Source organism: Eublepharis macularius, chromosome 12, assembly GCF_028583425.1.
Source record: "Eublepharis macularius isolate TG4126 chromosome 12, MPM_Emac_v1.0, whole genome shotgun sequence".
Classification (NCBI taxonomy): Eukaryota; Metazoa; Chordata; class Lepidosauria; order Squamata; family Eublepharidae; genus Eublepharis; species Eublepharis macularius.
Genome location: NC_072801.1, coordinates 31,996,331 through 32,022,276, shown reverse-complemented (window position 1 = coordinate 32,022,276; position 25,946 = coordinate 31,996,331). Strand labels below are relative to the sequence as shown.

At 43.2% G+C, this 25,946-nt stretch overlaps 1 protein-coding gene across 1 annotated transcript in view; it reads right to left on the bottom strand.

The window, feature by feature from the left end:
• Positions 1–2,701: 2,701 nt before the first annotated feature.
• The window catches only part of LOC129340591 (membrane primary amine oxidase-like), a 34,225-nt gene continuing 10,980 nt past the window's right edge, over positions 2,702–25,946 (bottom strand). The window contains exons 2-4 of the mRNA XM_054995468.1: positions 11,876–12,161; positions 8,610–8,739; positions 2,702–3,978 (exon numbers count right to left, since the gene is read on the bottom strand). Of these exons, the coding sequence (XP_054851443.1) occupies positions 3,694–3,978; positions 8,610–8,739; positions 11,876–12,161 (701 nt within the window). The 3' untranslated portion in view covers positions 2,702–3,693. The remainder of the gene's footprint in view (positions 3,979–8,609; positions 8,740–11,875; positions 12,162–25,946) is intronic.

The following is a 25,946-nucleotide window of genomic DNA, read 5'->3' as shown; positions in this document are numbered from 1 at the left end:
ACCCAAACCGCAATGGGGGGCTGTTTTCAGAAGATATTGTAGGATCCTTACAGTGCATTCCTGTGCAGATTTGCTCCTGTCTAAGCCCTGAAGTTCATGAGCGTAAGCTGGAGTAATTCTGCATAGGATTCCACCGTCAGAAAGTAGAGTGCCCTCTCTTCCAGCCTCTTTTTGACTTGTCAGGCCATAAACAAGCTCATTTACTGGGAAGTAAACCACCCAGTAGGTTTTCTTCCCAAGTAAAGAAGCATAGAACTGCAGTCTGACAATTTTTATTAACAAAGCTTATTACTATAATGTGTAGAGAAGAAATTAGGAACAAAATTGAGAGAGATCCCTAAGTGGTATGATCTAGTAGTTGGGGAGCTGAGTGTGGTCAGAGGTGGTTGGAAAATGAAGTGTGACAGCACACAAGCCTAGTGAACCAAGGCAAGGGACTCTCAAAGTCTTGCTGTTGTTATTCGGTTTCGTTTTCTCAGCCATGCCGGACGCTCCTCTCGGCTGGTCCGGGAGGAAACAACCGGGCACCCTGACCGGGCGGCTGATCCGCAAGGATTAGCCCCCAGGACTCCCAGGGAGGGAGCCAGGGTCCGGGACGCGGCGGGAAGAACTCCCCGAAATCAATGCGGGGGGGGAATTGCCCGTTTGTCCCTATGGAGGCCGGCAGATGTGCGCGGCGCCTCGAGTGCCGCCGGGCAACGAGAAACGGCAAGTAAAAGAAACAGGCGGAAGACTGTAAACAAGCGAATCCCTTCTGTTCTACAAGCGTTTGTGAAGGAGAGGTTGATCTGAAGAAGATTCGCTCTTCCCCTTCGTTGAGTTCCAGAATTTTGTTGGCGCCCCCCCCAAAATGGCAGCAAAGAAGCAAAGTCCCGCTCTCGGTAAGTCAATCTCGGCTACCTTGCAGAAGGGGGAGTCGCTCGAAGAGTTGGTACGCAGGGCGGTGGTGGAAGGTATAAAACCCTTTGTTGACAAGCTGAACGAAACTGATCAAAGGGTGGGCTTAATTGAAAGCGAGGTGAAAACCATTAAGGCAGCAGCGGGGGGGGGACAGAAAAGTCTGCTCTGGAAAGTGCGTCACTTGTGAAGGCTACAAAAAAGGAGCTGAAGTTGGTGGAGAACCAGCTGATCGGGCTACAGGTGGAACGAACGCAGACAATTTTGCGTCTCCAAAACGTGAAAGAGGAGGAAAATGAGGATCTGTGGGATTTGGTCTCGGAACTACTGGCGACACCCGCGAGGACGACTAAAGAAGAGGTTAAAAGCGCCATTTTGGAGGTCCGTCGGGCTTCTTCAAAATATGCAACAAAGCGACAGTTGCCTCGTGAGATCATTATTGACTTTTCATCTAAAAAGATTCGGGACACCATCCTATATAACTCATACAATGCGGACTTGGACTTTATGGGTTTGAAAGTCAAGATTTTGAAGGACGTTCCATTTCTAGTCCGGAAACGGCGTTTTAAATATAAAAAGTTTGCAGCACTTCTGAGGGACCATGGAATAAAGTACAAATGGTTATTCCCGGAAGGAATATGGTTCAGATATAAAGATCAGGCCTATAAGATATTATCAGAAGATCAACTAAAGGATTTTGAGAATAAAAACCCAGAACTCTGCTGCACCAAGAACGAAGAAAAGGAGGAGCCGGAGGGGGGGGGGAGGAGAGCATCGCAACAGCAGTTGCACAGAGAGAATTGCGTCCGGGACCTAGAAGGGGGAGGAAAGTTTAATCAGAATTTGAAATGTTTATTCTCTGTATGATTAACCACTCCATCATTATTCTATGGAGCTATTTTTGTATTATGACAGTATGAAGGGAAACATTGAAGTGTAGTGTTTAGTGTTTGTAGTTCATTCCCCCCCCCTTTTCTTTTTCCACCTCCCTTTGTCCCTTCCCTCTCCCCTTTCCTTGTGATAGTCTGGTGTAGTGTTTTGTAGCTATGAAAAATAAAAAAAATTATTAAAAAAAATTAAAAAAAGTCTTGCTGTTGTTGTTTTTTAATCAGAGTTAATTTGCTCTGACCCCACCCACGGTTTGCTGCCCTGCCCTCTGCCCTATCAACCACCACTGTCCTAAATCTGTGTATGTAGGGCTACCCCTGAAGACGCTCCGGAAACTTCAGGCGGGGCAGAATGCAGCTGCTGGATTGCCGGCCAAGTCACCACAGTCAGCTCATATAACACCGATTTTGAAGCAGCAGCCCTGCTTACCCGTTAGCCACTGAACCCAACTCAAGGTATTGGTCCTCAACTTTAAATGCCTTCATGATCTAGGACCCTCATACTTTCAGGTCCACCTCTCCCGTTATGAACTCCCTCCACCCCACCTACTTCATTCATCTTCTCAGGGCTTGCTGGTGGTTCCTGGCCCCAGGGGTGGCACAATTCTCTTCCACCAGGAATAGGATGCTTGTACGGAATAGGCTGTGGGTACTTTCAAACTAGCTTTGTTCAAGGAAACCAGCTTTAATCAAGGTTTACAAATGCAAACCTTGATTAAAGCTGGTTTCCTTGAACTACTCTTCTAGGGACAAATGACATTTCAGCAAGTTGGCTACAAAAGTTGGCAGTGGATGATGCCAACTGACTAGCATTGTGTAACCACCTAAGCAACTTCTCCTCCAGCCCAATTCCTAGAGGAATTTGGCAACTCTTTCCAAAACGTTTCCTTTAAAAAATAAAGTCAAGGTTCAGTACATACATGAACAAACATATATGCATCCTTTATTTCTTTCAGGGTGAGCAGCCCACATCTGAAGCAGAAGGGATAGGGTATGTCAAACCTAGATGCTCACACCAAGCAACTTTCTTGAGAGAATGTGCCCTGCCCATGCTTTTCGAAGTCCAGTATGGGAGGAGGATGGAGTCCACACCACAGGGGAAGAACACTCTCTGACTTTTCTTAAAGATCATGCCTGTCTTCAGCTTTTGAACTCCGGGAAATCCCAGGTCATTAGCAAGGATCTGATTACAAGTATCTACCCTACAGGGTCCTACTGGATTTGCTCCACTTTAAGGGTGTAACTATATGATATGCCCAACATGTGGAGCCAGAGGAAAGGGGAAGATGCCCCCCTCCCCACCCTTTCTGCTGGCAAAATGGGAGAGGGAGGGAAATTAGAATTTCCTTCTCCCAGCTTGCAGCACCAAGCAAACAAGCACTTTTAAAGGAGAGCTCCCCCGATGCACATCTGTCTGCTTGTCCAGTTGCACACCCATGAGCTGTCACATGTTGGGCGTATTGTGTGGCTTGGCCTGAATAGCCTTTGCTTCTCAAAGAATCCTCATTTGGCGAGAGTGCCAAGTCTTTGCTAGAGATCCTTATCTCATCTCAGAGAATTATAGCCCACAGAGTTTCTGGGAAAGAAATATTTCTAACTCAGCTAATTTATCTACACAGTGTGGATACACCTCTTAATATCGTCAGAAGAAAAATTTCACCAGCAAGCTGGCAGAAGCAGATCACAGTTATACAATCTGCCTGGCACATCTGAGCACAGAGTAATGATAATTCTGTAAGTACAACATACAAATATATACAGCACAAGCATGCATGGGTTAATGTTTGTGTACTGGATGGACAGAGCTCAGCACTAATGGCCCTTGTTACACACTGATCTCACTCATGTTGAGTTGCTTCTTCGCCACCAGTCTCCGGAGCACCACCTCCCAACTAAGGTCCAGAGGGATTCACAGCCTTGTCAGGTTTTGGAAGCCCTCATAACTGAAAGGTGGCAAGTTCGGCATGCAGGCAGCTGCTTTTGGTAGGCAGGCAAGATGGTTGACATCACAGGACGTGGGATCCTGCTTGCTGGTGAAGAAAACACCATCAGGAGAATACATGGAAGGGTCGTCATCAAAAAAGTTGTAGGGTCTCAACATAAAGCCAACTGCATTCCCAACGGTTGGTGTGTTGGGGATGTCCTCAGAATGTGGAATGTGCAGGAAGCCAGCAGTGATCCAGGCAACCAGGTCCTAAGGAGGGAAGAGATAACAGTCCTTGTTTTTTGATTATTATTGGAAGAACTGGTTAGAGGGAAATCTGGTAAGAGGGAAAACAAAATCTGTTTGTTTGTTTTGAAAATTTATATGTGCATCTTCAGAGACCTGACAGTTCACAATAAAACCATACAACAACATAATAAAAACAATGAACAGAAAAAAACCAACATAAAAGCCACCCAGAAAACATTCCACCAGGGGCATAAAAACAACCTAAAAATAATATTCAGCAGCCTAAAATGTTATCTTTAAACCAAGTGCTCAAGCTAGAAGCAACCCATAAAAACACAACTAGAAACAATGGAGCCCAATAGTTAAAAATCTTGAGTAAGAGAAATACTTTGGCCTACTACCAAAAAGTCAATAAAATAAGCATCAAGAGGAAGGGATTCCAAATGGGAGGCACATCTGCTCTTCTGTACTACCCACTTTGTCTCTGAAGATGAGGGAACAGAAAAGAGGACTTGTGTGAGGCAAGTTTTAAGTGATGAGCTGGACAAAGGAGGAGGAAGCTACCCAACTGTCCTTCCCTGTGGTGGTTTGTCCCCTTTATATGATTTAAATATTGCAGTCTCCATGATTTCCTTAGTGTTCCTGTAGATTGTCATAGCCACCAAAGGCTCTTGCTTTATTGACTTATTATATAGGAAGTCTTAGCTATAGGTAGTAGAATGACAGAATGGTCAGCACATCGGGGGGCTGTGAGGTAAAAAAAAGGGAGGATCCTTTATGCTAGATGAAACAGTTGTTTTGCTTAACCAGAAGATTATTATTAAATATGTTTAACAGAGTTTTTGTGTCTTTTGGTTTCAGAATAGATTTTAAGCATAGTGGTTTCAAAATAAGAATGGCACTTTTAATGTTTCTCCACAGACCCAGTCACAAAGATTAATTTTGCACATAGTTGCCACTTAGGCAAAAAAATATTCTCCAAAGAGAAGAGCATGAAATTTTCTGAGTTCACTTGCCACACAGATTAATTTCATCCACAAAGTAAAAACACTCAGATTTCTTCTCTCAGAACTTTACTCACAGAATAACTCTCTTCTTTCACCCACACAAAGGCCGTTTCAAGATGGCTTACCTGAAGCCGTTCCATGCCGCAATGTTGTGGATCATGCCAGGGAAAACGCAAAATATCACGTTTTCCCCGGCACGATCCACAACATTGTGGCATGGAGCGGCTTCAGGTAAGCCATCTGGAAACGGCCAAAGACTTCTACACAGACTCACTGAACCTCTGACAAACACTTTCCCTCAGCCTCCTCGCCCACCAGCAAGTCAGCAGTTACAAAGAAAAAGAGTTGGGAGTCATCTGAATATTGGTGCTTCCTTATTTCAAAACCCCAGAAAATGTCTCCCAATGGTTTCATATAGAGGTTAAACAGTATGGGGGACCTCTGCAGGACCCCACAGTGTAAATGCTAGGCATCCAAAAAGCAGCCACCCCCCGCCCCCAGCACTGCATTCTGGAACTAGCTGGCCAGGTAACAGCACAACTGTCCAGGTATGGTGCCCCCTATTCCCAACCCAGCCAGCCTCTCCAGAAGGTGACCAAGATCATTTTGGCCTCCAATTGAGGCCTGAATGTAGATCAAAATAGGTCTAAATTGGTCTCTTCAAAGACAGCATGCAGAGCTACTTGACCCAACCCCAAATACTTAACCAACAATGGAGATTTGGACGCCAGGTAGTTGTTATTGAGGTCATCCAGAAGGAGGGATGTCTTCCTTCAGGAAGGGTCTCATGACCACTTCCTTTCACAGCAATCAGAACCACACCCTTTCACAGAGCGGCATTTATTACCTCCTAAGCCCACTCAAGCAGTTCAACCAAAGATGATATTATTATCAGGTGTGAGGGGCAAGCTTAGATGTAGTGGGCCACACACTTCTAAGTAGCTTGTCCACCTCAACAACTGAAAGACAGCTACACCATTCTGACCAGGTTGCGTCAACAGCACCTTCAGATGTGGCATCTAGGTCTCAGTAGAGATGAATGATTTTATCCACAAAATATGTGGCAAATGTATCTTGGCAAACCTACCTATTTTCTAAAATCTAAAATACAAGAGCTGATCAACTATTTGTTTTGACTGACATGGCTAGTGCAGTGTGCTGGATGTTGAAAGGTGGTGGTCTGGGGTTTCCAATAGCTGGAGGTTGAGGGGGAGTACTTTGATAAGCCACAGCAATTAAACACAGTTTCCTCTTATCTGGCATGCACTATTCGGCAAGATTCAGCTGTAGCTGGAAAAGGTAAAGGCCAGTACTGAGTTTCCTGGTCTTCAAAGGAGTACTAGGCTGGTTTTTGTGAAACAGTCTGGATTTGAGCAAAGAGGAACTGATAAACCTCGACAGCTCACACTGAAGATAGACTTATAGCTTCATTCCCATATTGTTCAATCTGTTATATAAATAAACACTATTTACTTTGCTTGTTGGGTTTTTTTGTTGGTTTAACAGCACCTTCAGCTCATTTTCTCCCAGAAGTCTCCTTAGAAGATCCCCAAACCCAGGATGGACATGCTAATGGAGATGGAGTGTGTGCACACAGACATTTGTACAGGAAAATCAGCAAGTGGGTATACTTCACTATTCCTGCAGCTGCTGATTCTCCCTTGCAGGCTGTTCAATGGGGCAGGGCTTTTATGGCATTTGTCCCTCACCCCTTGTCAAACTTAATTCTAATCTTGGAATTCAGTTGGGGAAAAGGGTTAAAAACAGGCCAAAGGAACATTTGCTAGGTACAATGTTTAAGCAGTCTCTCCCACATGTAGATTCTTCCTAGCAAATGCCACCCAGTCCCCATTCATGTTATCTGGCAGACCTAGGCTTGGAAACTGTGACATCTATATAGCGAAGCAATTACCTCTTACACTCTATACTGCCAGATGAGTGTTGTAGAAATTGTTGCTCTGCAACCAGGGACCAGTCCACTAGTCGCTGTTGGTTTGTTGCTTGGGTTCGCCTCTAACCATAGGCATGTAAAGAGTGCAACCTCACTTGATCTTTCCCTAGTGCTAAACTGGTGTCTCTGCTAAGAATAATATGCCCACTGCTGGTAAAGCTAGAGAACAAAAAGGGCACCCCCAGGAAAAAAGGACGATTCAAAGGACAAGAATCTGGGGAACTATAACAGTAAACTATCAAGAACAATTAATATATATATTTTTACATGTGCAAAGTACTAAAGTGCAAGTGTATACAGAATCAATACAAAGTGCATGAGTTACAAGCATTCAGGGGTAGTCTGTCAATAAAAAATTAGTCACAACAATTCAATATATAGTCTCAACTGGTGGACAGAGAGTACGCAGAGGTGGAAGAAAAGCGTCCTGCTTGAGCTGGAAATCAGTCCATTAGTCCATAGGTCTCATGCACTTTGTATTGATTCTGTATACACTTGCACTTTAGTACTTTGCACATGTAAAAATATATATATTAATTGTTCTTGATAGTTTACTGTTATAGTTCCCCGGATTCTTGTCCTTTGAAGAATAATATGCCAGCAGCAAAAAGTCTTAAGCAAGAATGGAAGTTTTTATTTAAAAAGGCAAAAGAGCAGTTGGGCAAGGCACCAGACCTGGGCCCAACCCACTGAACACTAGAGTGCTATAGAGACAGATACAGAATACAAGTTTAGCATGCAAGACACAACAGTATTATAAGATAACTACCAAAAAAAAGACTCCCCCCCCCTTCCAGAGCTCTGGGACCCCTCCGTTGCACAGCCGAGAAGCTAAGCCAGCCTCTGCATGTTGGCAAGTAAAGGGTACCGAGTGCTTGGTTCGTCCCTCTTTTATAGGGAGATATCAAAGGCTTGCTTCATTAACATCCTAATCAATTACACTGTCTTTGTTCTTGAAAGACAGTTCCGTTGAGGGTCTTTCATGTAAACACAAATCTACACATCCTTTACCTCTAAGATAGACTGCATCTTTGATATGCATTTGTAAATTACAAAGGAATGTTCACACCACACTAGTCATAGGTTTGGGATATCCTGGGCCATTTCCTCACAGCTTATCTTATTCTGCAAAATAGCGAAATCTCGCACGAAACCTCGCGAGAAGATGCTGTTATCGCGTCTTCTCGCGCGATAACAGCATCTTCGCGCGAGATTTCGCTATTTGGCAGAATACGGTAAGCCGTGTGGAAACGGCCCCGTTCTCCCCAGAGATAAGCTGTTTGCTGTTTGCCCTGGTCCTCATTACCTTTGCTCTTTTGGTGATTTATATGCAAAAGGCCAGAGGACTCTTCAAAGGTCCCAAACAATTAACAACTTTTATGGCCTTATCTATTCCCTGTCACAGAGGGTGAGATCTTCCCAGGAAATGCAACTTTATTCTGCAGGGACAGAGAGAGCTTTTGGAAGATTTCTTTTTCTCAAACTATAGCTGGTTCTCTATTTCTAACATAGGCCAAAAAAGGCCTGGTTCTGACCCACTAACAAAATTCTGACGACAATGAGAAGAGAGAAAAAATTGATGTGCCTGGGCTGGGATCTTCACCCTACCCATTAGCAACATCCGTCTGAACGTGTACAGATTTCAGCTGACCGCTTACAAGGTTTGCCATCATCTTACAGAGATCACTGCTCACCTCATTGCAAATGGTCTCATTGTTTATGAAATCAGCAAAGGCAACCGTTGGCGTCCAGGGGTCATTCTGGTTATAGACAGAGGTGCTAGTCGGCTCCTCCTCTTTCCTCTTGGTGACAGCCAGCTTGTACCTGCAAAGCAGAGCGAGAGCAGCATTACTGAGCGGGAACTCCACTTTCCTGGGCAGGAGGGCCAGAGGCAGGCCCAGTGGCAACTAGCAATTCTCAAGATGCTTGAGGCTCCCTTGAAATTGGAACTTGGTGTCTGGGAAAGCTATTAAAATGCTCTCCCACCCTGAATCCAAGTTTGCAAAGACCCCAACCAACCACTTCCCTCACAAGGCTTTTACATCTCCACTTTCACTACATCTTCTTTGTTTGTCTGTTTATGTCATTTATAGTCTGCCTTTCTCACTGAAACTCAAGGCAGATTACACAATGGGAGATTAGTACAGTCAATATCAAGAACATTTCCATAAACAATGCCAAAGGGTAAATAAACACATGTTTACAAAGTTTGCGTTGGCAAGAATCCAATACAGAGTTGAAGAGATGCTGAAACAGAACATAAGCAATTTTAGGACTGACATGAGACCACATGAAGGACAGGTAGCTCATAAAAGCACATATTTAAAACAACAGGTAGTACATAAGGCAACATAATGGTGAAGTCTATGGTCCCTAACTCATTAGCAAAGCATCTGAGACCCTCTCACTACAATACAAAAGCCTTTTTGAATAATTTGATTTTGCATTCTTAGCGGAAAGCTAGGAGAGTGGGGGTTCTCCTCAGCTCCTCGGGCAGGCTGTTCCACAGGGTTGGGGCTGTTAAAGTTAAAATGATCAGGTAGAAGGTGAAATTAAAGACCTCTACCTGAGACACAGGAGAACCTCTGAAAGTAGAGGAGGCAGAACTTGTCCGGGGTCTGAGCCCCAGCCCCCAGACTTGACAAGAGGGAACAGCAGGGGACAAAAGGGTGGCAGCAACTCCACCCCCCCAAGCCGGCAACCAGGGCCAGAACCTACCTACTCCATGGGGAAGGGGCAAAAGGCCAGTACCTCAGAGGGGTGGAGGGGGCAAGGAGAAACCAGCCAGCCCCACCCTCCAGGGGGAAGAGAGGGGGCTAAGCAGGCCGGAGGGAAAGGGACACAGCAGGGAGAAGGTGGGTCCAGCAGAGGCAGCAGCAACCCAAGCAGAGCCCTTACCTGGCAGGGAGAGGACGCCGCCGCTGCAGCCCAGAGCCACACCATGGCTAGAAGACAGCAGCCTGGCTCAGGAGTTGCTAGAAGCCAAGCCTCTCCAGGGGGGGCTGCCACAGGCATTCTGGGGGAGGAGATGGGTAACCCCGCCCAGCATTGCTGAACAGGCAGCGCAGAAGCTGGCTAAGGCAGCTCCTCGTGAGCAGGGCCAGGCAAGCCCAATAGCACAGAGGCTGGCTGGGGCAGCTCCTCGTGAGCAAGGCCAGGCAAGCTCAATAGCACAAGGGCTGGCTGGGGCAGCTCCTCGTGAGCAGGGCCAGGCAAGCTCAGTAGCTCAGAGGCTGGCTGGGGCAGCTCCTTGTGAGCAAGGCCAGGCAAGCTCAATATCACAAGGGCTGGCTGGGGCAGCTCCTCGTGAGCAAGGCCAAGGAGCCCTCAGCTGGGGATGGCTCGCACTCAACCCCACCCTGCCAGCATGGCAAAAGGGCCCAGGAGGGATTAGTGGTTGGAGGGAAACACCTGGAGGAATGCACAGCTGGGCCCAGTCAGGAGAGGGAACAAGCCTGGAAGGAGGGCGGGGTGGAGAAAGGAAACCCTATAAAGGGTGGCTGGGAAGAGCTCTGCGGTGGTGGGTGTGAGTGAGGAGTGATGATGTGGAGTGAGAGCAGTAGGATGCAAGGGTGGAGGCTTGGAGGAGAGTTCTGGAAGGAGGAGATGGAGGACACAGAGGGTAAGCAGGCCAGGTTGAGCAGGCCAGCGAGTGGACTGAGAGAGAGTCTGAGTGAGGTATACCGCCCCTCCTTCCACAGAGCAGGGTCCTGCAGAGTCCCTGGCCCCCCTGTGATGTCAGGAGCAGACCGCCCAGTGCCACGCCCAGCGGCAGCCGCGGCAAGCCCTGACAGAACTGATCTTGACAGATCAACATAAGACAGCTCCAGGTGCACCTAGTTTCATTTTCCTGGGCAAAGGGAATTGGTGGGGTATTAAGGTGACTCAGCGGGTACCTAACCAACAGTGATATCAGACAACAAGAGCAGTTCAGCTATCTTCCCACCAAACAGGATTGTACAAATTTGCATTTCTGTGCACAGTAATTCCACTTTCTGCCAACGGTTGTACCATCTCACTGGCTTTGGGAGAGCTGTCTGGTCTTGTGTAAGCACAGATTTTCTTTGCGTGAGTGATGTCATCCTTGGGGCTGCATATGGTAGGCTTGGGCTTGTTCTTGTTGGATGATGACCCAGGTGGCCATGGGTCTGCTGAGTCACTTTAATACCCCATCCTCTTCTCTCTGTCCAGGAAAATCAAACTGGATAGCAAGGTATGAGCACACGATGCTTTCTAATATTGAGCCAGACCATTAGTCTATTAAGGACAGTATTGTCTGTTCTGACTGGCAGCAGCTCTACGGCATCTCTGGTAGACACTTCCCCATCACCAATTATGTGATCCTTTTAAATGGAGGTGCTAGGGATTGAACCAGGGGCCTTCAGTTTATAAAACAGGCATTCGACCCCTAAGCTACTGCCTCACCCCAGTTCCTAGTCAGTCAACTTTGATTAGCAAACTTTCAGTAGTAAATAATGTAGTTCAAGTATTTATGGGAGCAACTACTAGTGTAATCTGTTAGCGTTAAGTATATTATGGAAAGTATGTTGCAAATGAAATTATACATTTATTGTATTGTATATGGTTTCAGGCAAATTTGTGAAGGCTTTTGAAGAAGCGTTGTTGCAGCGAAACGGGGCACCAACGTAGCCTGGCAAACCCGTTGCCATTCTCCCGCCGGGAGCAGTCCCTGGTTGGACTTGGGCGCTCCTTGGCGGTGTATTTATTTCCAGCATGCTTACAGCTGCGGTTTCTAAGAATTTATGCCTGTAAATGAAATACTAAGCATTTGTAGTTTATAAAAGGATTCAAATCCGCAGTACAACGGTCTGTGTGGCTTGCTTCCTTGTTTGTTTTTTCCTCATTTTTGGAGACCATTCCCCTGGTGGACGTTAGAAGTATTTAAAATGCCAATGGATATGACTCTTTTATATCACACCCCAAGAAATAAATAACTCACCGGCCCCAACTGATGGCTCGTTCCATAGGATCCGACTCTGGTAGGTGGTCCCCAGAGAAGCTGTATATCTGGATCCGATAGCCACGTTCATGCCCCCACCTATTTGTGCTATTTGCTGCAAAATAGATGTGTCTGGGAAAGTCGTCATGAAGACGGAAGGCCGCCTTGTCCTCAGTGTCCAGGTTTTCTCTTTTCACCCTCATCTGGTGGATCTCGTGGTTTTGATCCCAGGGCGCCTTCACTTTCTGAAAGGTCATATCATTGGTTACCAGAGAATTTTTCACACCTGGAAAGGAAGAAAATGTCAAGAACAACCATATGAGAGGACATATTGTAGAGTTGGTTCATTAGCACATGTCGACACAAGTGAAGCATGGTGGAGATCCTTGCCTTGCTAAATATCTCGTCTTTGTGTACCTGCTCAAGGTAAAAAGCTCTGTCACAACCAAAGAAGTTGCGTTGCAGACTCCCCACTCCCCCAGCTGCTGAGAAGTTGCAAGTGCACTGCATCCATCCTAGGCCTGGTTTATCTGAGATGACAGCGCATCAAGTTTTTGAGGAGGTGTTTTTGTAAGATCTGCTTCATTTACCAGCAGAGTACCAATGGAGGCAAAGACTCAGTCCCTCAGGGCAGTAGATTCATTAGCTTATATCAGGTCCTCAGGAGAGAAAGGGGTCCTGCACTGTAAGGTATTTCCTTCTAGGCAACTCAGAGCTTATTCTCTAGTTTATTCTATACTCCATACCCACTCTGTCTTCATCTGGAGGGGAGAAATATTCTCCAAGCCCTGACAGCTATCACAAGGCCAACTCCTCCCGAAAACGAGCTCCCATTTAGTGAACATCCCCAGTTATTAAAGAACAATAACATTCTTTTTCAAAAGCTTCTGTCAGGGGTCACTTTAGGAAAGCTCTTAGTGATAGACCCATTCACCATAACTCAACAGCAAAGTCCCAACAGCAGAAACCGTAATAACAAACAAGGGGCCCTTTCACACTGCTTACCTTCCGTCACAATGAGCCGGAACATTGTGCAAAAAATGCAGAAGATCGCGTTTTCTCACACGAGATTTGTGTGATGTTGCACAAATCTCGCACGAGAAAACGCGATCTTCCGCGTTTTTTGCACGATGTTCCGGCTCATTGCGACTGAAGGTAAGCAGTGTGAAAAGGCCCAATGCTGAAAATCAATCCTTCACAGCAAAAAGCTATAAAAGCTGGTTTGCTGATACTATCAAGAAACCTGTGGCCTTTTGTGCACAGACTACTTTCTCCAGTTCTTGTCCTATACTACTTTGAGTTTTCTTCTAATTTTGTATCCTCAGTACCCTCTTCAGATTTCAATACAGCATTTTCAAGATTTCTGTTTAAATTTTCTGCTAGAGCTTTCCCCCTCTACCCGCAGTTCCACACAGACCCCCACCATTTCTCACTGTAAGCAAAAGAATGTTTGTGTGTTTTTGTGTGTCTGTGCATGAAAGAGAAAGAGAAGCCGGGGGTGGGGATGGGCTGCAGAGCTGGCAGGCGAGTGGAGAATGCAAGTAAAAGAATGTGTGTGCGTGCGTGCTTGCGTGTGTGTGTGTGTGTGTGTGTGCGTGCGCACATGTGCATGTGTGCACGCACATGAAAGAGAAGCCTGGGGTGGGGATGGATTGCAGAGCCAGCAGGGAGTGGAAATCTCCAGAAATTTCCCAGCGTGGATCTGGCAACCCATCCCCTCATCCCCAAAATGCAGTCTCCCTCCTCCCACCTACTCCTGCAACCTTTTTTGCCTTTCTCCTATTTCCCCCTTGCAAAAAAATCCACTACCAGAATGGAAAAGAAGAAGCATAAATCCGGATCACTGAAACCCAAAGAGCGATAAGAAGCAGAAAGGAATTGTTAGATGAATTGGATGCAGAAGCAATTATTGACAGATTTGCACAATCATCTAGTAAATTCAAACGATTGCTCTTAATATAGTGGACTGCATGAAATATGCTTTTGAACTACCTGTTAATGTGTAAATGTTCAGTACAAGCAAACTATTTAAAAATATCCATCATTTATTTAAAATTTTAAAAAATAAAAATTCAGTTAAAACAATCTGTATTTCTATTTAGTATCTACTGTATACTGCCAGTAATATGTACAATATATGTACACTGTAATTACTAACAAATATACATTTATTTTGCAAAAATTTTAATTGTACCTTTTTTCCACTTATGTGTTTTTTGAAAATTTTATTTATTTCTTATAAAAATTAAATGATAGCCTGACAGTTGTGGTTGGGCCCCCTTTGTCTCCTGGCAACAAATGTTTTTAGACCCAGTTCGCCACTGAGGAGGTCCCATAAGTATGCTGGACCAAGACCGTTAAGAGTCTTGCCTGTGATAGCCAATAGTTTGAACTGAACATGCTAATTGATAGGTAAGCAATGGAGTGACTGTAGGATGGGAGTGATATTCATGCTCCTGCTTGCTTGTAATAACAGCTGAGCTGCAGTGTTTTACACCAACAGGAATCTCCTTGTCATAAATCCTAAACAAAAATATCTACTTGGAGCACGGCTGTCATGTATTGGGGATTTTTTAAAAAAGAAAAAACCCAGACTGCACAGATAGTCATGAATGGAGAGTTAACCAAACCACGTGGAATACAAAGAGCACAAGACAAGGTTGCCCATTATCACCTTTGTTATTATACTAGTGCTTGAAGTTTTGAATAGGGACATAAGACAAGGGCCGATTCCAGATGACTAACCTTAAGGCGCTTCATGCCGCCCTCTTCCGGATCGCGACGGGGAAAATGCGAAATATCGCATTTCCTCGCGCGAGTTTTGCGCGATGACGCGCAAAACTCACGCGAGGAAACGCGATATTTCGCATTTTCCCCATCGCGATCCGGAAGAGGGCGGCATGAAGCGCCTTAAGGTTAGTCATCTGGAATCGGCCAAGATGAGACAATTTGAGGTGTAAAGGTGAAACAGGAGAACTACAAATTGAGAGCCTTTGCAGATGACTTGGTGTTGGTTTTGGAGGACCCTTTGAAGGGAATTGAAACTTTAATGACAAAGTTGAAAGAATTTGGTGTAGTGGCCGGTTTTAAGGTTAATAAGCAGAAAACCAGTCTTTTTTGAAAAAAAATTTAGTTTTTTTTTATCAGAGTAAAAAAACGATACAGAATGAAAAAGGGGAGAAATTAATAAGGTCAGGAAGAGTTTGCAACTGTTCACTACAAGAATTGTTAGAATACAGAACGCACAAAAAATTTTTCAATGTTTGTCCATATAGCAATGAAGATTACAACCTTTATTACCTTTTCCATTGCTATATTATCCCGCTATACTACACATACTTAATGTATACCTCCTCCTTCTCCACACTCAATAATAAAAATTAATGATCAAAAAGAAAAAAAATCCTCATTTCATTATCACTACAATATTTCATCTTATCTCTTCATATAACTGATTAATATAACTTTTAGTATACTCTACTTATCTCTGTATCTCTACTTATCTCTACTTATTCTATCTCTACTTATTCTATACCAATATTTCCATATCCTTCAAACTATTTTAGTAATTATATATTCAAAAATTTCCCCCCTTGTCAAACTATAACCTCTGACTGAATGGAAATTGTTTATAGACTTTTTGCATAAAATGGATAACAAGGATTTGATGACATCTGGATTTATGGATTAAGAAATACGAACAATAGAAAAAAGAGGGGGTTTGTGACTAACCTAGAATAAGTGTGACTCTAGAAATGATATATACTTGTTGCAGAGAAAATTGGAACTCAACCTGTAGTGTAATTTAGGGTTTTTTTTTCTTTTTAACTATATAGATATATGTATTGTTAGTGTGTCTTATGTTTAGAATGTTTTTTTTCTTATCCTCTATGTTTATTGTTTATAGTTTATAGCTATTGTGTTATGGTTTATAGTTTATAGTTTAAATAAAGAACATTCTACCCACACACACAAAAAAGAAAAAACTAAGCCAAACAATATTATAACATTATATTATAACATCATTATGCTTAGTTTTTTTTTTAAAAAAATGCCAATATATGACAGCTATACTCTGAGTAGACATTTTCATTTAGGATTTTTGTTTAGGATTTAGGACTTTCACCCCAGCCTCACAATCCAAACCAGAAAGCCCCACTCAGGCTGACCCACAGCTGGGAGGCAGAGGCCAGCACCAGGGGGAAACCAATACAATGCAATAACAATGACATTGTGATGTTATAACGTCATTAAAGTTTTTTTCACAAAAAAAGGTGTGTTGTGCGAATATCGTGACAGGCTTAATTTGTGTGATGGTTACATGGATCTCTTTTAGGTATTCAAACATTATCTATCTATGCTTTTTGGGTTAAAAGTTCTGTGTTTGAGGTTACTTTGTGCCAACACTGTACATGGGCCATATTGGGTTTTGTTAGAGAATTTTTATGCAAAGTACTGTGATTCAATTTTATTTTCTCTTTCAGCCAACACCCTCTAATAATTAAAATACCAGTCAGTGATCAATAATTATGAGCTTCATTTATTTATTTATTAATAAAACCCAGATGCTATGTCTTCATATGCATAAAGACCAATCACATTAGAAAATCTTATATACCCTTAAAGCTTAATTGTTTATAGAATGACTGTTATTTGTTTACAGAATATAAGATCAAAGGTTAATACAAATAATTCTTACAGTCTCCAGGATATACAGTACCTAATAGGCCTAATTGACAGGACAATTAAATCTCACTGTAATATAAACACCTCAGTGCTGAAGTAATAATCTGCCATGGGTTCAAAATGCTTCTGGGAAATAACACAGTCAAGGTTAAAATCTTACTTGCAAAGTGAAAACAAGAAAAAATGTTTACAATTGAAAAGAACATTCTCTCTTCAATGTAGGGCTAAGTCTACCTGTAGTATAGTCTGCTAAACTGAGGGAAAAGGAATTTGCCTACAAAGGCAAACTTGACCTCCTGTGTCTAGCTTCAATAGTGCTCTTTAGAGGTGGGCACAAACCGAGAAAGTACCAAACCATGCGGTTCTTGGTTTATTGCATTTCATGAACCACGAACTCTCACGAACTTGCCCCAGTTGGTGAACCAATTTGTTTGGTTCGTGAAAATGTCACTTCCAGGGCAACAGAATGTCACTTCTGGGACTGCAGAAAACCCATCCCGCTGTTGCCTAGGAAACTGATTGATCAGTGCCTGGCAGTCTGCAATGAGGAACCGAAAAATGAATAAAATGAACCGGCCTAAAGTTTGTGACAGTTCATCAGAAATGGGCTCTGATGAACCGCTGGTTCGCGAACCATGAACCGCTGGTTCGCGAACCACGAACCAGCAATTGGGCATAGACACATTTTTTTTTAAAAAGGATGGTGGTGCTGTGACAGCACTGGTAACGCCAACAGTGATGCCAACAATGACATCCATACCTCACCACAAAACCCTCTTTATTTAATAACAGTGCAGACAATAAAGTCATCAACCACATTAGGATTAAAAGCAGCGTGCGTAAAGGTAGGTGGCCAAAAAGAATCTCATCCTTGAGGAGTAAAGTAAAGGTAAAAAGAGAAATCAGCTGTGCAGAAAAGGCCTGTGAACAGACAGCATGAATGAACTCTTTTAGGACGATGCTATGAGAAAATGTTACAGGCCTCAGAATGAGCAGGCAGATTTGGGGAGGAGGGTTCTGGCTCTTGTGCCTTAACCCTAAAAATATCACAAGTATGAAAAATGTGAATATGGACAAATTAGAATGAATAGAGATAAAATGATAGTAATCAACATCTTTCCTTCAAGGTTTCAGAATGAAGATCAGATCCTTAATACCGCAGAACAACACAACAAATAAAACCTGGGGATTATAGGCAAAACATTACAGCTAGAACCAAAGCATACATTTGCTTTTAACAAATGCCCAGACAATAATTTCAAAATAAGATAAAACTTTTGAGCCATGGACAAGGTCTGACCTCATATTGTCTTTAAATGAGAAATAAACCAACTTTCAAGGATCCCAAAATATCCATAAAAATTACCAGGCCTGTGGAAAAACAGGAAGGTTTTAACATTTTCATTCTCCAGCCACCTTCAGTTACATATTTGTGTATTTCTTCCTAATGTAAAAAAAATTTATAGGATTATTTAAACCATGGTAGAGCCAGCAGGTGCTCACGTACATATTGACATCAATGTCATGATTGTCTCAAATCTGAACTTTCATTAGTCAGGGTTTCACACTGTGAAATAATGCAAAAGAGGATGCATTGAATTTGAAAGGAAATGAGGATACTGCACACAGTAAAGGCTGGTGAAGAAGCAAGGTACTGCGAAACGGGAAAACACCAAGGCCGGCAAACCCATTGCCATCTTCCTACCGGGAGCTCACCCCCTCGGAGGCAGCTCGACGATTGGGAAACTGCACCGAAGGGGTGTTGCGGTAATGAAGATCGTGTGCACACCACTAAAATAGAATTGAATACAATGTAATTTCTACTTCTGCAATTTAATCGTTGAGAAAGATTCTCGGACTGTACATTGGTTGATATAAATTATCTTATATGATCTTCTTGGAGTAGGTTCTCCTTTTCTTTGATGTTATAATGGCACCAAAAACAAACATGAAGTTTTCATAATTTCAAAATGATCCACTAAGACAATATGAGCTCAAATAAGCTGCTAATTAGAACCAATTGACCACTTGAGTGAGCAAATAAGATTGCCATGATACACATTCACCAATGCCAGTTCCCAATGTGTTAGCCCAGAGTGCTATGGCCAATATATTTCCTGGCATTCTTTTTCAGTTCTGAGGATAAAATTCAAAGGGTCTTGAATGGAACAAAAAAAACCCCAAGAGCTTCTGGTCATCCATGCCATAGGACTTATTTGGAAAATGCTAACCACTGAGCTGATTCCTGGGCAGGTCTGTCACAACTTTGCCCTGTGTCTTGCCCATAAATCTTAATTTAAATCTTAACTTCTAATCCTTTAAATCTTAATCCCAACTTTTTTAGGTCTGTGGACTCTTCTTGTGGCAATGCAGGGAGAAAACACTCCCCTTCCTTTGGAAACTGAATCCAAACAAGATCTCTTCCCCAAAGCAAACAGCCAGTCCTTGTTTGCCTCCACATTTTGGAGGCAGGAGCTACTTCTGAAGAGTTTTAGCAATATCACCATTGTCCTTCTGGGAGCATCCATTCAGAAGCGCCTGCCTCTCTTGCAGGATATTTGGCTTGGAATTCTGCATTTTGTGCAACCTCGTCGTATTTTGTGATTGGCTAGAAGCCGTTGTTACAACTCTCCTCTACTGATCTATCTAATCCCCTTTAAATCCCTCTATGCTACTAGGCATCACTGCCACTGATCCCACTGATCCTCACTGCCACTGATCCCAGAGATCTCTGTCTTTTGGTGCTACACCTCTGAAGATGCCAGCCACAGCTGCTGGCGAAACGTCAGGAACTACAATGCCAAGACCACGGCAATACAGCCCGGAAAACCCCCAACAACCACTGATCCCACTGTTTAATTCCTCATTGATAAAGAAGTACTTCCTTACAGGAATGTAATATGTCTCTCCAATATCAGGCAAGATACCTGATATTGTTCTACCATGTTCTCTTCTCTTTTTATGCCTTCAGAGGGAGAACAGGATCCCACAGACCAATGGCTTCACTCCTTCATTTGGGGGGAAATGATCTACGTCAATCACAGTCACACATCTAATTAAAAAATAACCTAATTTTAGATGCCTCTGACGTAGCTGCAGATCTCATTGTTTGAATGCTGTAGGGCTAGCAAAGTGCTGATCCCAATGTCACAAAGTATGGAATCAGCATTTTACAGAAAGTAAAGATGCTGGTTAAACACCCACAAGGGGACGAAACCAATTCACTTAGCAGAATGAAAGGATACAGATTTCTATCTATGAAGTTATTTCAGTTCACTCTGTTTCAAAGTCACCATCCTAAAAGTCAAACATAGCCCAAAGATTCTTGTCCACTTTCTTTTTAATCTCTAGTTCCAGCATCACAGGTTACTAGGGTGTCTTAAGAGAAGGAGTCAATGGCAAGAGAAGAGACAGGGGCTTTATTCACATCCTACACCACTGTTCACTTGCAAGAAAAGAAATGGAAAGCTTGAAGTTCACTTTGGAATTAATAGGAGAGTAGCACCTTGTAGTGCATCTTCATTTTAAGCCATCCTCAATACTAAAAAGAATCACTGTGTTAGACAGTAGCAAGGGCAGGGTAGAAATTTGGGGAGATCCAAGGAGAAAATACATGAGGTGAAGAGTCATCATCATTGATGATGATGATGATGTGCTTATATTATAATTATAACATAATTAATATAACATATTTAATTAATTATAGCATAATTAATATAATATAATTATAATTATAATTATAACATTCGATACCACTCTTCAGGACAACATAACACCCACTCAGAGCAGTTTACAAAGGCTGGAGCCACACTTGCTTTTCGTTTCCGTGCTTTTTTCGCAAGCAGTGCGCTATTCATGCAGATACTCACACACTTTCCCATTCCGTGTGTTCCCCGCCATCACCACACCACTATTGTGCCTTCCCTCAAAACCACGTGATATTGGTGGAAATCCGTTTTCTCCCCCTTTTTTTCACAGTGCATAAAGGTCGGTATACCGGTAAACCAACCATAGTGAGCAGCGGTTTGCGCAGGAAAAGAAATGGTCACCAGAGTCAAGATATCAGTATACCAGATAATTGACCCTTTTTTTTAAAAAAAAAGGGAAGTTACGAGTACCGTCAATTCTGACGGCGAAGGATGGAACCGCCCACTGTGACGCTTTACTCAGCGGCGTGTGGAGAACTGATTGCGCCATAAAGACGCAATGGAAGGGTGAATGTGAAGATGCACAGCATGGTAGCAGAATGAACTGGATTGCCACGACTACGCAAGATAAGCGGATGATGAGTGAGTGTGGATTCGGCCAAAGTATGTTATTATTAACCCCACAACAATTACCCTGTGAGTTGAGTGGGACTGAGAGAGCTCTGGGATGCTGTTACTGACCCACTGGTAACGTGCCGCCATAAGGAGTCAAAAGGGGCATGCAAGGAAACCTTCTCATTCTAATCCTAAACAGAAACATGTTCCATGAACTGTGGATGTGAGAATCAACCAAAAGATTTAGGGACTCACTTTAAAAACCAGAAAAATCTCCAAATGCAGCTATAAGCTCCAGTAAATATAGATATTGCTACATTTCCTGAAAAATCAAAATTGACACTTACCTCCAATGTCCAAGTCTGCTTTGTAATGAATATTGTGAGTGTGCATTGTTCCCAGTAACAACTCTTCAACTCTGTTTCCAAAATCTGCGGCGTTGCCAAAGAATAAAGAAGTCTGAATGTACCCAGTGGCATGCACTATAACTTCAACAGCTCCATTTTGATGAAACACAAAATCCCAGATATAGTCATAGTTACTCATTGTAGAGATGGACCGGAAGACCAGAACTGAATCAACCACCCCTCCATAAAATGCAGGATCTGACTGGTCATAATGGCGCCGTATTGGAATCTCGGCATTTTGCTCAAAGATGCAGATAGAGTTTTTGTTTGTGACAGGAAATGAAGAATCAAGGAAATAGTGGCTGTCCAAATAGGTAGCTAAGTAAGGACAATCAATGCCCCGGGTGAGCGTGGATGCTCCTTTCCCAAAGGCATAGCTTAGATCCATTAACCTGGTAATCATTGCCGCTGGACTATTGGAGCCATAGAGGGCAGATGCATCTTGCATACTTAACTCATAGACAATCCGCTCACCCTCAAACCTAATGTCAAAGATCCGTGGCCCTCTGTTGACTTCCATTCCGAAGGCAAAACTCCAAGACATGAAGGTGACTTGGTTGTTCCTGATGCAGTAGCGTGGACCACGAGGTTCATATTGCAAAGGGCCTGGCCGCTCAGGTGGGACTCTTGGTTTTAGTGACGAGTATCCCCCATCAAGAGGAGCCTTCTTTACTTTTGCCACTTTAACACGGCCCTGGTTGAATTGCCTTTCAAGGTCATCCATGCCCTTAAAGTACTGTCCATTATAGAACACATTCAGCACTTTCCACTCAGAAGTATTCAAGCTGCTAGCATCTACCTCCACATCCAATCCAATTGGATGCAAATGAAAATCAGGTACATTCTGGAAATGACCTATCCATATTTTCCTGTCTCCTGATTTAAAACCTGGAGGGACAGCAACAGTAATCATCAGGATTTTTCTATAACAAGCTAATACCTTGAGCACAAAATTTAGGGCTTTAAGAGCTTCCTTGACTGCGAGAATATAGATTTCTGCCCAGTCACGTTTCAAAAAAAATCTTCGGTAATATGGCAGCTTCCCTCCATACTTCTGCACTGTGATATCTTGGTGATATGTTGGCTTTGGAAGAGGACCCACTACATATTCAGTGACATTTGGGTCCTCTTGGTTTCCAAAATGGACCACAGCCAGAGCTTGTCGTGTAGGCTTTCTCCCTTGGTGATCCAGGAATTCCAGCACCTCTGCTTTGGGGGGAAGCTGAAGGTCAATGGAATAGATGCAGTTGTCAGATGGCTTGGCTAGAAGGGGCTCTACTAATGGCACCCCCAAGTTCTTACACAAGTACTTCTTCACTTGTGCCATCTCTTCCGGAGTTAGATCAGCAAAGACCAAGCTGTGGCCATCTTGGTCTCTCTTCTCCACACATAAATCCTGGTGCTGGTTGTCACAAACGGTGAGTGTCCCTCTACTACTTTGGAAAATCCAACCTAAGGTGAAAGCTATTGCTGCGCATAAAGCTAGGAGGGCACAAACCAGTTTCAGGTTCATTTTCAACACAGCAGGTGTGTAAAGCAGTCAGGAGATTGCAGAATGAAGCAGCATTTGTAGTCCCAGGAGAGTATAAAGCCTGTGTTAGGGGAGGCGATCTCTTGTGTGAATGAGTTCAATCCTACATCATTTTCTTGCTCTAGCATGCACCTCCCACTCTGCATTTCTTTAAAATTTTATACAAAGCAAGGAACAGGGCCTTCCCATTAACTCATTAGACTAGTCATTAGACTAGCTCAAGAGCATCTTGTAATTAGTCACACTTTACAGAAACAGATAACATCTAAAGTAAACTTAAATACTGGTGGAGCCAGGTATCGGGAGACATTGTCTGGGAGAGGAAGTTTTGGTACAATTCCTTTAAAATGAGTTGACTAGGAGACCCAGCAGAACCTTCTTCTGGTAGATTCTCATCGCCAAAATCACATGTGCATTTATGTACATATGTGCCATTAAGTTGCAGCAACATTCCTTTGGACCTGGAATGAGGACATGAATGCTGTGTAATGGCAGTTTTAAAATTCTTCAGTTTTAGACTTTCCCAGAACAATTGCTAAGAGGTAGCCATGTTATCTGTTATGGCAAAATAAAACAGAAATCCAGTGGCACCTTAAATACTGACATTTATTTCAACATGAGAGAGTACTTTCTATACTTTGGACAAGTTTTTATAGAAATTGGTCTCTTCATAATGAGAAGTTTTCTTATCATTTATAATTATTTATCTCCATGACTATCTGATCATCTCATCTGTAAAATAAGGAAGTTCACAAGTTGTACTTAGTCCATACAGTTCTGCAAAGTATCAAGCAGTAGGCTTATGAAATAATGGTGAGCATAAATGGAACTTGAAAATGTTCTGACATCGCATTTAATAATGGGTTAAAATGGTCATTTAGTGTTGGGATAGCTGCATCACATAAAGCGGAGTCATGTTGTAATCCAATGACTGGAGGAAGATACCTGAAGTCTTTCTGTCCTTCTGGACCCAGACAAAGTAGAAGCAGTGTTTCCACCCCACCCCCACCCCCCGGGTAAAGTGGGTTGTTTCTATAGCCAGAAAATAATTATTTAAATAAGACTTTCGTTGTTCCCATGAGATGGGAAGGGACAGATATGAAGAAAAGCAGGGGTGAAATTTGTACCATTGTGGTATTACTAAGATCAAACTGAGTTTCCATGAAACTACATTTGTTTACAGGACAAAAGCAAATGGAATTTCAGGGCCCAGGAATAAATAGCTGGTCTTTCAAAATGCAAGGCTCATGCAATCATTCAACTGAGTAAGAAGCTATTAACAGAACAGTAGCATGGGAAACGAGGCACTATACATTTGGTTTTCTGTGTAAAAAGCCAGTAATGTGAGACAGTACCAAAGGTTGGTACCAGAAATGTCCTTAGTTTTTGCAGAAGCAAATCCAGTTACAGGTATATTGTGAAGATCCTAGTAATAAGTAAATGCAGGTCTTTCTGGAGTTCACAATATCATTGCCAATTTGACTTGTAGGTTGATGCAGTAGAACAGTCAACACAAACAAGATTTGTCATTCAAAGTTTTGTTCTGTCTATACAGCCTCTGCTCTGTTTCCTTCTCCATCTTTTCCCCCCTTTCTTTACCTCCTTCATTTTCTTCCAGTGTAGTCTGCCAAGCCACGGACTGGGGACTCCCTAATGGGATAAATCTCGGAATGCATGCAAGGATATGTGCCATCAAGTCACACACAACTGACTTATTGTGGCCCTAGCAAGGGGCTTTCAAGGTAAGAGAAGTAGAGGTGGTTTGCTAGTGTCTTCCTCTGCAGCATCTTCCTTGGTGGTCACCCATCCAAGTACGGATCCTGCTTAGCTTCTAAGAGATCAGGCTATACCATGCCACCTCCCCTCCCAAACCTCTAAACGTGAACAATGAAATAAACTATGTAATGTATGTATGTGTGTGCCATCAAGTTGCAATCAACTTATGATGACCCCAGCAAGCGTTTTTCAAGGCACTGAGGAGCAGAGATAGATAGGGTGAGAAAATGTGAGTGCTGGTGGGAGGTTCAGAAACCTGCAACTTCCTATCCACATGTAGACTATCCCACTTCAACTCGGATGTTACTGCAAACATCAGATACAAAGCAGGTTCCAGAAACATCAGCGCAAAGGAGGACAAATGGAGAATAAGAGGAGGATGGGGGGCGGAGTGCCATGCAAGATGGCAGGTACAAGCTGCTAAGGCTTCCGACCCTCTCCCCAGATGCAGCAAAATCAAAGTAAATAAAATGCAGATCCAGACTCCCAAACCATGGGGAAAGCGACCGGAGGCAAAAATAAAGCTGCCAAACCTGAAACACAGTTGGTAAGAACTTTTTTTACCTCTGAAATGCCATGGAGTAGCTCAGCAGAAGGCACCAAAATGGCACCTGTTAATAACATGTCTGAAAATAAAGCAGGTGCCCTCACAAAAGATAATTTTGCCAAAAGCCTAAACCATTTACAATCCTGACTGTCAGCCAAAATTCAAATGTCTATGGACATGCTCTCTGATCAGCTTAATGAGTTCAATCATGCTCTAAATGAAACTGCTAAGATGGCTGACACAGCCATAGAGCTGGGGCTTACCCTCCAAGAAGAAATACAATGCCTGCAAAGAAATGAACTAATGATGTAGGAATTGATGTTCCCTGGAGAGTGTCTTACAACAGAATAATATAGGGTTGCCAGCCTCCAGGTAGTGGCTGGAGAGCTCCCGGTCTCCAGGCCACATAGATCAGTTCACCTGGAGAAAATGGCTACTTTTGGGGGTGAACTGTATGGAATTATGCCATGCGAAGGTCCTTTCCCTCCCCAAACCCCACTTTCTCCAGGTTTCTCCAGGTTTCACCCCCCAGATCTCCAGGAATTTCCCAACTTGGAGCTGGCAACCCTAGAATAATATCAGGCTCAGAGGGCTCCCTGAACAGGCAGAAAATAAAGACTTGATAATCTTTCTAGCATCCTAGCTGGCACCTGCACTTCATCTAGAGGAAGTAATAGCCCCCCTCATTGATAAAGCCTTCAAGGAAGGCCCACCCCTATCTCCAAACTCCAAAAGACGAAGAGATATCATTGTTAAGCTAGCAGACTCCAGAACAAAACAAAGAATACTCAGAGAAGCTTGTTTGAAAGGATTCTTGCTTTATGAAAACCAGAAAATACAGCTTTATCTAGATTTGCCATCA